The sequence below is a fragment of the Salminus brasiliensis genome, chromosome 12 (assembly GCF_030463535.1).
Source record: "Salminus brasiliensis chromosome 12, fSalBra1.hap2, whole genome shotgun sequence".
NCBI classification, from domain to species: domain Eukaryota; kingdom Metazoa; phylum Chordata; class Actinopteri; order Characiformes; family Bryconidae; genus Salminus; species Salminus brasiliensis.
In genome coordinates, this window is record NC_132889.1 from 3,348,551 (window position 1) to 3,362,782 (window position 14,232).

At 43.1% G+C, this 14,232-nt stretch overlaps 2 protein-coding genes across 3 annotated transcripts in view; one reads left to right on the forward strand and one right to left on the reverse strand.

Moving 5' to 3' along the window:
• Positions 1-14,232, reverse strand: part of LOC140573784 (ephrin type-A receptor 7-like) — a 173,925-nt gene that overhangs the window by 119,326 nt on the left and 40,367 nt on the right. The window contains exons 2-3 of the mRNA XM_072693346.1: positions 10,534-10,598; positions 5,726-6,395 (exon numbers count right to left, since the gene is read on the reverse strand). Coding sequence (XP_072549447.1) covers positions 5,726-6,395; positions 10,534-10,598 — 735 coding nt within the window. The remainder of the gene's footprint in view (positions 1-5,725; positions 6,396-10,533; positions 10,599-14,232) is intronic.
• rps15a (ribosomal protein S15a) overlaps positions 1-14,232 on the forward strand; it is a 336,047-nt gene that overhangs the window by 96,102 nt on the left and 225,713 nt on the right. The gene's annotated exons all lie outside the window — the stretch shown is intronic.

Consider the following 14,232-nt stretch of genomic DNA (forward strand, 5'->3'; position numbering starts at 1 on the left):
TAACGACAGCCACCTCTGCTCAGATCTTCCTTGATGCGTTTGATTACAGAAGAGTTTTCTATATTTCTATACATCAATTAATACAGAGGTTCCACATCTTGCAAGAACAGCAGATCCTTTTATAATGAATTAGGTTCCATGACTTGACATTAATAGCTATCCAAATTGATGCAATTCTTACAAGCCATACATACCTACATCTCTTTTTAACAACTATATAGAGGTACCTTGGCTTGAAACAGCAGAACCCTTATTAATGCTATTACTACTAAGACATTGAGCTACTTTCAGTACTATATAAAAGATCCACGCCTCTTAACAATAGCAGGACTCTTATTGATGCTATTGTCACGAGCCATGGAACTACTCTGTGGTACTATGTAGAGCAGTGGTGGGTCTGGAGGTCTGGATTCTTGCAGTTTTGTGCTTTTTTTTCTGCTTCAACTCACAAGATAATTGCCATCCCATGACTTGTAATAACGGCAACATCCTTTTTGGTGCTTTTGTGTCCAACCATAGAACTTTTTTTGCACATGCAGACGTTCCATGACTTGTAGCAGCAGAACCCTTAATGACTGATATGATATTACTACAAACCATTTAGCTACCTTCAGTACTACATAAAAACTCCATGCCTCCTACCAATAACAGAAGCATTGTTGGTGCTACTGTGACAAGCCATGGAACTACTTTGTGGTACTATATAGAGCAGTGGTGGGTCTGGAGGTCTGGATTCTTGCGGTTTTGTGCTTTTCCTGCTGCTACTCACATGCTAATTGCCATTCCATGGCTTTTAATACCGGCAACATCCTTAATGGTGCTATTGTTAGAAGCCATAGAACAACAATTTTAGTACCATGTAAATGTTCCATGGCTCAAAACAATAGCCGAACTCTTACTGATGCTGCTATGACAAGCCATGGCACTTTCTAATTACTATATGAAGGCTTTTTGGTGCTACAGAGGGGTTCCATGACTTGACATTAATAGCTATCCTAATTAAAGCAATTGTTACAAGCCATACATACCTACATCTCTTTTTAACAACTACATAGAGGTACCTTGGCTTGAAACAGCAAAAAATGCTATTACTACTAAGACATTGAGCTACTTTTAGTACTATATAAAAGATCCACGCCTCTTAACAATAGCAGGACTCTTATTGATGCTATTGTCACGAGCCATGGAACTACTTTGTGGTACTATGTAGAGCAGTGGTGGGTCTGGAGGTCTGGATTCTCCCTGCTTCTACTCACATGCTAATTGCCATTCCATGGCTTTTGATACTGGCAACATCCTTAATGGTGATATTGTTAGAAGCCATAGTACAACTTTTTTAGTACCATGTAAATGTTCCATGGCTCAAAACAATAGCCGAACTGTTACTGATGCTACTATGAGAAGCCATGGCACTTTCTAATTACCATATAAAGGCTCCATGACTTGAAATAATAGATACAGATTCGCCAGTTCACCTCAGAATCAATGACAACAATACGCCCACTTTGACCTACAGCTAGCGTCCATAGTGAACCAGTCTGGCCTGACCTCCTTCTACATATGAAAGGGCTTGATTTGCATTAAAAAGCAATAGCTACACTCTGCGGGTTCTAATAACTATTAAAGGCTGCCAACACCATGATAGAATGCGACCTGTTTGTGTAGTGTATGAGTGTGTGTTTGCCGTGTGTGTGTGTGTGTGTGTTGTGAGTTTGAAGTACAGAGCAGGGCAGGTTGCATATGGCCATATGGAGGCAGCTTACCCAGCGGGGGGTTGGAGAGGAGAGCGGAGAGGCGCGAGAGAGAGAAAGAGCAGTGCAAAGCGAGAGTGTGAGGTGACAATGCCATGTGTGAGCTTCTGATGCTCTCTCTCAGCCTCTCTCAGTGAGTGTGTGTACAAGTGTGTGTGTGTGCGCATGCATGATTGTCTGGATTTATAGGTGTCATCACATATGTGAATGCATGGGTTGCCAAGACAGATGAGCATGTAGGATCAGATGCATTCTCTAGCTCGCTGTCCCATGCACACACCCTTATAGACACACACACACACACACACACACACACACACACACACACACACTTTTCTTTAGCTCCTACCGCTGCAAGACAATGAGCCCAGATGAAAATAAAATCTGCGCTGTCACGCAAACAAAAGAAAAACCATGATGGGCTTCAGCCAGAAGACAATGGACGTCTGGTGCCCACGGCTGACTGTACCATCTGCGCTGCATACAATTCCCACAATGCTTTGCCCAAAGCGTGGGATACGTCCAGCGCATGCAAAATGCTTACTAAACACTGAAAGATGTCAGCACACCCTCACAGACACATATATAGACACCCAGTGATGCATAAGTGTAGGATGGGTGTAGGACCGCCACCCTTGGACACCCTAAGCCCTAATAGCTCGTATTTCCCCATTTTAGCTGACCTCGATTATCTGTGTGCTATAACCATCTACCAGTCTCTGATGTTTTAGCTTCAGTTTCCGGATAGATCTGAAGGTCTGACATGTTCTTCAAGCCCCCCTCTGATACAATAAAGAACTCCTAGTGGATTCAGTGACCGAGAGCTTGCCAGGCCCATGACAGACCATGACATTTCCACCTCCATGCTTTACAGTCAGCACATGGAGGTTCTTGCACTCAAATGCTGGGTCTGGACTGATCAAACTTGTTCAGCCTCATTCTGATGGTAGATGCTGACCTCTGACTTCAGCTGTGGTCAGAGCTACCAGTAGACAACATTTTAGGACTGTTGGAGACTTCTTTACTCATCTTGAGGTCTCTGCTCTTGGGCTGAACTTGCTAAGACGGCCTGATCTGGCCTGACCCACTCCAAAGATTTAGCAAACAGTGGAACGGCTGATTTCTGATTGTTCAGGGATCTTTTTAAACCCCTTCTCAGACACATCTGCATCTACAACCGACATCCAATTCAAAGCCTCAGAGGGCTCTTTGGATCTGGTCATGGTGCTCTCACTCAACTCAGCAAATCAAGAGCAGACCAGACTAAATGTCTGGGGTTTAAATAAGACGGGCTCATCCAGAATCCTTAATAACCATGTTCTAATTATCTGCAGCTGATGTTCTGCACCTGACTCAAATTTGACACATAAGAAGTAGTAATAAATGCGGGGGGAGGGGTTCTAACTATATTTAAAAGAAATTACATTTCTATTAATTAGATTTTACTGACTAAGACATTTCTTCAGTTGTATGTGTTTAGTTAAATGACCTCAATCTCTCAGTATTGTTCAAATGAAGATCATTATCTAGACGTTTAAATTTATTTCAAAATAGACAAGGGTTTTGAGGTGTGTCTTCTTCGGCACCTACGAAACAAGTACTTATGACTGTGTGAGCTTTTGTTTGCACCACCCATTAACTCACCAACTAAACCAAAGTCCGCCCCTCTTTGTCGTGATTATGAGCATAAACAGATCCTACAGCAGCACGCCAACTCAGTGACTACAGAGCCTTGTGTTAAAATAGACCAGTGAGTGGGATTTCTCAGATTGCCCTGCCCATAGAATCACATGTATAAGGAAATGGCCCGAATATCTGATCCAGGATCTTCACTCTTACTGTAAACTAATGCCTGTTGCATGTATACGCCCACTGCTGTGTGCCGTGATCGATGTGGAGCATCTTGCTTTTGATAGAGGACTTTTCCTTTATTTTTATTTTTTTAATAAAAGATGACCTATAATACATCAGTACCGGCTCAATACTCCAACTGTGTGTTTCTTCCTGTGTGGCACTAGAGTGTAGAGAAGTCTGCGCATTATAGCCTGCTTTCATGCATTAAGCATTAAAACATCATTAAAACCGCTCACATTAAAGCACAGTAGTTTTTACAAGGATAAATAAGGGGCTCCCAAGTGGTGCAACGGTCTAAGCGTTGATTCTATTATTGGGAGATCAAATGTTTTAACCCTGGTGATGCCACAGACGTCCCAGACAGCACAACTGGCCTTGCTCTTTCTGGATAGATAGGATAGCTCTCTGTTTGCCCCCTCAATCAGTGTGTGGTACCTGTTAGCTGATGGAACGGTTAATGAGTAGGTAATGGTTCTCCTATAAGAGTGTTGAGTGACGTTCTATGCAGAACAATGCTTGTAATAGGGATGTGTGTGAGTGTGAAGAACCTTCTAAGGTCTAATGAATCTTCACTTGCTGTAATGGTTCTTTACCATTATCAAGGTACTATTATCTATGAAAAAAAACTGAAGGGTGTGTTTATCAAGCACTGACCGAGCAGCTGACCAGTATACACACCTTAAGAGTGTAAGAAACGCTAGCCTTTACCCACTCTACACTGGTGCCATCATGTGATGTGGGGATCTTAACTAGAAAATGGGATTTGGAAAGGACTACATTTGGGAGAAGATTTTACATTTGGGGGGAAATATCCAAAAAAATAAGTAACAATAACTAAACTGGATCAAGATCCACGAACAGTCAGTTTCAATATCTTTAAATACATAAAAAAAGGTGTTTTTTGTCTTCTCTAATCTTCGCATGTACGCTCTTGCTCTGAGGAAAGCCTTTTATAGTTTATTTTCCTAATTTCTATTTTGGACTCGAACACACTGAACACCCTGGAGTTTTACTTCCAGACATCCTCAGCGCTCGCCGGTCTTTCGTCTCTTTTTTTTCCTCCATGGCTTCTGAAAATAAACACTGGCAGATCTACGATTAGTTACATAAGAGTTATCACTGACGGAGAGCCCAACTTCAAGCTAACTTTAGCTTTGGTGAGTCAGTGAAAATCTCCCACAAAACATGAAGCTAACATTTTATTTTTTAAAGCCAATGTTACGCAATCATTAGGTGCGTGTACATCCCCCTACAGCATCAGCCAATGGAGCGGGGGAATGTGCAGTAACTGTCCAAACTAGCTAGATCTGATACAGCAGGATGCTGCTTTGCATCTATGACACGGTTTGTCCTTGTTTGTCATGTTGTAAATAGTGCTGATTCTACCCGCTCAGTCATTTCCACAGCTCCCTCTCTGTCTCTCTGTCATACGTCCCCATCACATCAAATCAGGTCACAACCCCAGGTCCGTAGTCCCCTCGCCATCAAAGTAGATGATATAACTGCAGAGAAATGTCCTCTGCAGGACAGATTATGTAATGGACGGTGCATCATTTAGAGAATGACTGGTTAATACTGCTTTTAGGTGAGGCAGAGGATTACTTCGGGAGTCCTCCCTGGTACCTCTAAGGTTTATCGTGGTGCACTGCGACTCAGATCACTACCACCTTGCGGATATGGATACGGTGGTATAGGGTGGGAAAACTCTATATCGGTTAAATACTAACTGAATTTGCATTTTTTTGTCAATTGTTTTGTCAATGTCTTCCAGTTTGATGCTGCCAGTTAACCCCCCTAGCTCTAACACTACTCCCATCACCAGGAGGGTAAGGACTTAACACACGTCTCCTCCACCGATGCAGCAATTCCGGGGAGCCGACACGCTTGGGGGAAACTGTAGGGTCCCCAGCGCCACCGCCCCAGCTAACAGATGACTGTGCTGACCAACATCGCTTTAGAGTGATGAGGGAGAGAGAGAGCAGAACAGAATAGGAAAAAGGCCAGTGTAAATAATGGTGCCCAATAATGCAGCTAGGAATCAGGAGTTAGGAGGTTTGGTCACACGCAAGGCCGTCCTATAACCGTAATGCCCCGCCACTGTAATCAGGACGCAGCCCTACCTTCACAGCTGCTGTGGCCCTCCTCGTATCCAGCGCTGCAGCTGCACTTCCCTATGGGCACGAGCCACTCCCCCTCGGCGCTGCAGTGCATCCTAGGGGGCGAGTCCGTGTCCACCTCAGAGTTATTCACGCACGTCCCCCTGACCTCCACTAGGGTGGCGAAGGCGGCCTCCGCCACCGTGTCGGGGAACACTGCCAGGTTCTGTACGGTCGACAGGCAGCGCTTGTAGTACACGCGCACGGACACTATAGCCACGCACGCGCCCACATCCTGGAAGGCCAGGTGGAAGCCCTTGCGGTTGAGGTGGCCGATCTCGCGCACCTCCGTATTCAGCTTCATCTTCCTCTCGCCCAGGTCGCCTTGCGTGAAGCTCTCGTCGGCGGCGATGGTGTCGATCTTGCTGTAGCGGTCCTCGCGGGCCACGCGGCCCAGGTCCCAGTCGGATTCGGCGTACAGCAGGTTGAAGGTCTCCTTGCAGCTGCCCGCCACTCCGGGGATGCTGTTGCAGTCCCTCAGTGTGAACTGCAGCTCGATGAAGATGCGCTGCCCGCCCTGCCGCCAGATCCAGCCAGTCTGCAGCCAGTTATTCTGGCTAGGCTCCATCACGTTGCATACCTGGTAGGTGCGAATGGGCTTGTACTTCTCATCCACGCCGCTAATCTCCTCCCACTGCGTGCACACACACACACACACACACAGAGGAAAACATCAACCACACTGGAGACCATTGCTTGAAATGATGCTTTTGGATCTACACAGCCATATCATGTCAGATGTTCAAAAGAACCATTAAAATCTACACTAATACATAAAGAACCATGTCGTTCATAGAGATGAGCGGGTGTGAAGGACCTTTACATGGCTAAAGAACCTTAAACATTCAGTGATATTTCTTTAGACCTTTAAAAGTCTTTAAAAGGCCCTCAAGCTGGAGTGGCTCACTGCTGACCTTCACATCAATTCAGATGTTTCTAAAAACCGATGTTTCAAGAACAGCTCAAGCCTTGCCCTGGACTAAGGGTGCTTTTACACCTACCTTGTTTGTGTACCTTGTTCTGACCTACATACTTTTCAGTTTGGTCCGAAACAACATAGCAGAAAGGTCTGAGACCACACAACCATGGTTGGGTTGGTTAGCAGTGTAAAAAACCCTTGGATGGTTCAGACTGTTGAACCAATCGCAGGACTGAATCGCAGGCTGACGTCACCCATTAAACAATAGAACAAGAAAGAAGGAGGTAAAAATGTGTGACGGGAGCACATGGAGATGATTCATCTATATCGGTCATTTGCTAATTTGGTCGATTTAAACTATTCTCGCGCTCGGAGCTTGAATTTGGTGCTGCTGGTAGAACTGCTGTAATATCAGCAGTTCAGTCAAACCAAATGTAACTTTTTCAGAAAAGGTGACCCACCAGTCGACAACATGCCTGCGTCAGACGCATGCCCCTCTACAAACCAATCAGTGTCAGGTATAGAGAGAGATATGTATATTTACATTTACAGCATTTAGCAGACGCTCTTATCCAGAGTGACTTCACTATTAGTGCTTCACTATTTACCCAAGAAAAACCTCAGCTAGTTTAAATAGACTAATAATTCAGAGGTACCTCTAAGTTTAGACTCTACTAAACACAAGTCAGTAAGGTGACCACTCTGCTATTCGCCCAAGTACTCTCAGAAGAGCAGGGTCTTCAGTCTGGGTTTGAAGACAGCGAGCGTTCGGTGCAGGACAGAAAACTTCGGTGCAGGACAGAAAAAAGCCTGGACGCTCGTCTTCCGTGGATTTTGATGGATGGGGGGTCAAGCCGAGCCGTACTTGAAGCTCAAAGATATAACCCACATAGGTGCTGAGGGGACGTAGATATATCATACAAACCAAAACTAACAGAGGCAGCAGAAACGTGAACCATGGTTCAGACCTTGGTCCAGACTTTCAGGTGTGAAAGCACCCTAAGATTAGACTCCTCCTAATGCTGAAGATTATGGACTTGTAGCATTAACGGGGAAGGTCTGCGCCCAGACAATCCTAATACAGCTTATGTGTCCTGCTTTGCATAAATATCCAAAAGAGCTCAACTGTGTGACAGCCGAACACTGATTTCTGTAACTGTTATTCATTCAGACAGCCACTTCACATTACACAACTGCCCTCAGCGTTTTTTTTTTTTTCATAAATTATTTATTTAAAAATAGAGTGAGCTACATTTATTTATTTCAAACCATGTAGATAGAATGGCATGGCAACCTGGGCCGCACAATAGACTGTTTTCTAATGTCTATTACGAGTCTAGCAGGCTTTGCCACACTGATATCAAGGTCTTGGAATAATCTATTGTGTTCTCTGTCTCAGATATTCTTTGGGTTTTTGATGAATCAGAAACAATACTGGCCAGTCTTTAACCACGGCATGCCAAGAGTTCACTTACGCCTCTTGAATATCATGATTATAAATAAATAATGTGAATTTGATAATAAATGGACCAATAGAAATGATCCAAAATGATTTTTTTTATGCATTGACTTCCGTTGAAGGTTGCAGAGACACAAGGTGCTTTTGTGTGACTGCAATGATTCTGGAAGGTTTTGTTTATAACCAGAACATTGTTCTCTTCAGAGCATCCACACTCCTAAGAATAAAAGTGCTTTGGGGCTCTGAGCAGTCCAGCGGACTAAGGTGTTGCCACAATGACCTGAGAATCACTGGTTGCAATCACCGGCTATGATGCCTGCCATCAGCAGCCGGAGCCTGAGAGAGCACAATTTGTATTACTCTCTGCGGGTGGGTTGATGACTCACGCTCTCTCTATACCGATTTAGCGTGATGCTGGTCAACGTTTGTGATTGCTGATGCATCAGAGCCGGGCACCAGGCTCATTCCTCAGAGCACGTTTTAGGAGTGCATCATGAGGGTCTTCCATAGAAAGCACTGCTATAAATGATTTAGTAATTTAACTGGAATTTGGTGATTAAAGAAACATAATCCAATAACTGATTCAGCATCTATTATCAATGATAAAGTTACTGCTAAAAATATCAGTATCTGTTAGAAATCATTCAATAACCGTGATATACAGGGATATAGAATAAAACTATATTAAATAATTCAATAACTTTTAAAAATGATTCAGTATCTATTATAAAAAGTATCTGTCTCTGTAAGAAATGATTCAATAACTGCTATGATTTGGTAACCGTGATAAAGGATTTAGGGATAAAGGATAAAACTATCTATTAAATAATTCAGTAACTGCGTAAAATGATTCAGTATCTACTATAAAAATATCAGTATCTGTTACAAATGATTCAATAACTGCTATGATTCCTTAACTGTGATAAAGGATTCAGTATCTATAAAACCATCTAATAAATAATTCAGTAACTGCTAAAAATGATTCAATCCCACAAATACTTCAGTAGCGTTTGATTCAATAGCTCCTAAACTTGATTCAGTAAGGGTGATATTGATTCTATATCTACAACAAAATTCATTCAGTGTTATAAATGATTAACTATGAATAATTCAGTAACTGCAATATCTACTATACATGATTCAGTATCTCCTATAAATGAATCACTAACTGCTATGAAACTAATATAAACCCTTTGCTGCTTGGGTGGGTGGAATTGAACTATGAATTGAAGTATTTTAGAAGGTATAACTGAAATATGTTTAAAGGGTTTAAAAAAAATGTAACCTATAGTAGCCCAAGCCTTCTCTGCGTCCAGAATACATAAAGACTAATCTACTGCTCCGTGTTTTCTATTCAGGATCCAGACGTAAATGTGCTCCTTTGGTAAGAATGAATTTAATAAGCCTCACTTGTCAAAGGCTCCCCTTACAGTTCCTCAATTAATTACAGAGTAAGTGTGATGCCTGTCTCAATGGGAATTAAGCCGTTTGAGTCTGGGCCTGACTCAGACTGAGCCACACAATTCACAGCAGAGGAAGTTCGTCTGTAAAGAGCCGTAACTATAAGGCCGTTCATATAAAGTTCTGTGAGTGCTCGAGTGTAATGTATACACTATATGGTCAAAAATTAGCAGACACTTCTTCTAATTGATTCATTCAGCTACCTTTGCGCTACAGGGACTAGACAAGAAGTATTGCCAATAGAATAGGACTCTCTGGAGCAGATAAACATGAACCTATTGCCAGGCGTGGGTTACAACAGTATAGAGCCTCTGCTAGCATTGAGCTGTGAATGCAATCATATCCTCACAGCAATGCATGCTCCAAAATCTAGTAGAAAGCCTTCTTCCGTGGACAGCAGAGGCAGGATAATCTCTGATACTTTAGTTGTTTTAATACCTCAGAAGATACAATGAATGAGCAAGTGTCCCAATACTTTTGTCCATATAGTGTATGTATGTGTGTGTGTGTGTGTGTGTGTGTGTGTGTGTCTCTCCTGTTTGTGCTAGCACGATCACACAGCTGCAGAGGGTGGTGTGGAGGGAGCTGGAGACTGAGGATTTAATCACTGTCATGTCCAGAATTAACAAGCTAAACAAATAACAGCTTGCTGCGAGACTGCACCACATGGCCACTGTTGTTTTTCTCTCCCAGTGTAGGTAGAGCAGATAGACTGTATAACCTACACTGAATCATCCTACTGCACTATTCTATTGTTCAGCTGAGCTAGCAATCAAAGCACAGCTGCCATCTGGATGGTCCAGAACAAATGAATAGGACGGGTTGGGAGGGGGGTGTGCAATAAGGCAAACATCTAACATAGCTGAAGACATTTGTATGAAATAATACTTGGTTTTGGGGGAAAATAAAACTGTGAAGGCTTGAAAGACTTACTCCATTTGAAGGATACGAGGTCCAACCCAGCTCTGCCTGGGATTCTTTCGAATTCAGCAAGACCACTGGAAGACAAACAGAGAGGTACATGAATGGTAAGGTTACAACACTGTATCAGACTAGGCGTGGCTTAAGCTCTTGGAGATCTTTGAATTGGTTATAAAACTTCAAACATCAAGTTCTTTAAACATTTAAAAGGTTCTTCAAACACATTTCTTCTACAAAGATGGTTCTGTATGGAACTAAGAATTGTTCTTCTATGGAATCACTCAAAGAACATTTTGTAGCCTCTTTATTTTAAGTGTTTTCCAGAGGAACCTGACTGTGTTTAAAATGGGTTTTTGCTAATAATGAGCTCAAACGATGGTTCTCCACCAAAAACTCAATCCTCTCTGGGGCAAGTCTTGAGCCAGGTTTTAAGACTTGGACTTGCACCCCAGAGACTCGAGCCTCACTACTACCTCAGAGACTCAGTACTCACAAACCAGAATTTTAAGACTTTACTCAGACATTAAAGATTCAACTCCACCTTCCATCCCTCTCAACCCCATAGACTCCACATCCAGAATCTCAAGACTCTACTCAGACTCACCCCCAGAGCCGTATGACCGGACTCGGACCCTAGACTCTCTAAACTCGTCTTATACTTACACCCGGACACTCAAGACTCACCTCAGAACTACATACTCACACCTCAAGACTCGGACTCTGGACTCAGACTCGCACTCCAGACACTCAAGCCTTGACTTAAACCTGAATCCCAACTCAAGCCTCAACTCTGACTCACCCTAGACACTCAAGCTTAGCTCCTCAGAGACTCAGGACCTGACTCAGGCTCCGCCCCAGACACTCAAGCCTAGCTCCTCAGAGACTCAGGACCTGACTCAGGCTCCGCCCCAGACACTCAAGCCTAGCTCCTCAGAGACTCAGGACCTGACTCAGGCTCCGCCCCAGACACTTGAGCCTAGCTCCTCAGAGACTCCGGACCTGACTCAGGCTCGCACCCCAGACACTCCATACTCAATTCTGACCTAAAGAGTCAAGACTTGACTTGGACTTGCAAATACAGTAACTACAATTACCCATAACTGGCAATCATTCCTTAAACCATCAAGATATTTAATATTAGTAAGGCTAATTTAATCGATAATCCAATCAAAAGCCAGTGACCTGCTGTACTTAGTCCTGAGCATTATTGCCATCAGTCAGAATATGTAGTCATGTATGTATATGTACATAAACCTACTGCAGAAACACTTTCCTGATTACTCCATGGACAGACCCTGTTGCTAATAACAACTGCACACTAAACATCCTTTACAGAAGTGATTCAGTACACTTCAACGCCTCATTTTAAATGACTAATGTACTGTAAGTATAGGCCAGATGTCTTGATAAAGAGATCTGCTATGTGCCAGCCAATGTTCTTGCTAAAAATGAACCAGCCTATGTACCAGTACACCTATATAAAGCACAGAGCACTATGAGACACTGTACAAAATATGGCAGAACATATCAATATATGTTGGGTAATAGCAATTCCTAGACTGAATAGCTCTTTAACACTCATTAAGAAGTTTATGCATCAATAAAGTGGTGAACCACTCCAGTCAAAGAGTCACAACCTCACAAATCTGAGCGCAATTCAGCAATTTTACAGGATTTCCTGCGTTCTTTGGCTGTGGCTGTGCTTAATTCCTTGGTGAAACTGTTAAATACAGACGTCACTGCAGAAATTCATGACAAATGATTCATTGAGAGTACGGAGGAAGCAGCTGCCGGGCTCGGTGTTAGACAGTGTTATAAAAACAGAGCTGTAAAAGGTGCTGACAGGCTCGTATAAGGGCATTCAACAAAAAGCCATGTAGATATCTGTAGCAAAAAGCAAAGCCATTCAGACTTCATTTCATCACTGGCTGAAAAGAGTCTGTGGAATAATTTCTGATATTTTTCATCTCGGGGCGAAAAAAAAAAAGAGCACTTTAAAAATGCGTGGGTCAATTAATTTGACATTTTCTCTTGGAGAGAGTGTTCACAAGGACGTGTGTCACATCGGGAATCAAAAACATCTAAGCACTAATATTATATTAAGCTCACTCAAAGATAAAAGAAGGTTAGAACAGCAGAAATGAGTCCATCAGCACGCTGAACAAGACGATTCATACCTGTGGCAATATCACGAACCAGGACGAGGCACTAACACTCAAAGCAGAACAAACCCCAGTACAAGAGCAACCTTGAACACAAGCTGCTGTGTGAGACTGGATCAGCACCTTGGACAGCAGACGGTCGTAAAACGTGCGCATCAGGACCTTGGATAGGGCTACTGTGGAAGAGGCCTATATTTCAGCACTGCGGATAAAGAGGCAGCACTTTCCATGGACACCATGGACAGTTCCCTGACTGTTGGCTGAGATCAGCACCTTGGACAGCGGCTCTGGAGTCGTTAATGGTCTGAGTGTCCAGTACATTTACTCGCACAACTGTGGTTCAAACTGATCCAGATATGATCTGATCTTATGGTTGGACCTGTGCCATTAAACGAACCTTTTTAAATGGTTAAACTGCACTGTTGTGGGAGGGTTGCCCCCCCCCACCCTTATCTACGTATGTAAAATAGAAAAGCTTGGAGAACAGCCTTCCTCAATAATTGCACAACTGCTGCAGCCAGAGTGCAAAACATGGATAGAGTCTTGTCAGATTCAGTAAGACAAGTAGACGATGAGGCTTTTCAGGCCACCCACCTCAGCCTCCAATGAGGCCTCCGTTGCTGGCTGCCTGAGTAACTCTACAATGCATCTCGGAGGCATTTTGGACACAGAGGGATTTTCACCCACGCCCGAGGACTGTTTCTGGGCCAGCAAAGTGACTCCACAATGCGGTCTGGAGACTGGAGAAGTGTATGAGTGTGTGGGTTGGTTTGTTTACAGTGGACTGTTGTGCTTTTTGATACTCGAGTAAAGCATTGGACGGTATTCTTAAATCAAGGATATCAAAGAAGAGATCTTCTGCTTTTGTAAAAGCAACTGTCTCCACTGTCCAGGGAAGAAGGCTTTCAATTAGATTTTAAATAATTGCTGTGAGAATTTGAGAATTTGAGTATATAAGTGTATATAATTAGCGGGGTCAGGATGCTGGATGATCACCACACCACTTCATCCATCCTCAACTCCCTAACACATCCCAAAAGTACTGGATGGAGTGCCTTCATCATTCCAGAAAACTCATTGCCAGTCTGGGGAATTTGCATGATGAAAGGGGAGGGGGTTCTAACCTGCAGATGGGAGTAAATAGCAAACAAATTGAGGGGGCGGAGTCACAGAGTAAACATTTAACAACTTACACAATATTCTCGTAACTCTTTCAGCTACAGCTCATTTACTCGTTTATTGTTTTTGAGGCTCAGATGTAAAAAAGTGAGTTTTAAGACAAATTGGTCGAGTTAACCCAAACTGAAAAGTCGCAACACGTACCAAAACCAATTCACATCTAATGTGAAGCGAATGTTTTTTTTGCATTGCAACACTAATAGATCAGATTCAAGATCAAACACAGATCAAACACAGAGCAGAAGAACCTGGATTCAAAAAGCACTTCAGAAAAACACCCCAAGTCTTCTGGTCTTCTGAGAAACACTGTAGAAACACTCTCCTCTGCCAGGACTGACAACTGCCACAGTCAAATCAGACGGCGATCATA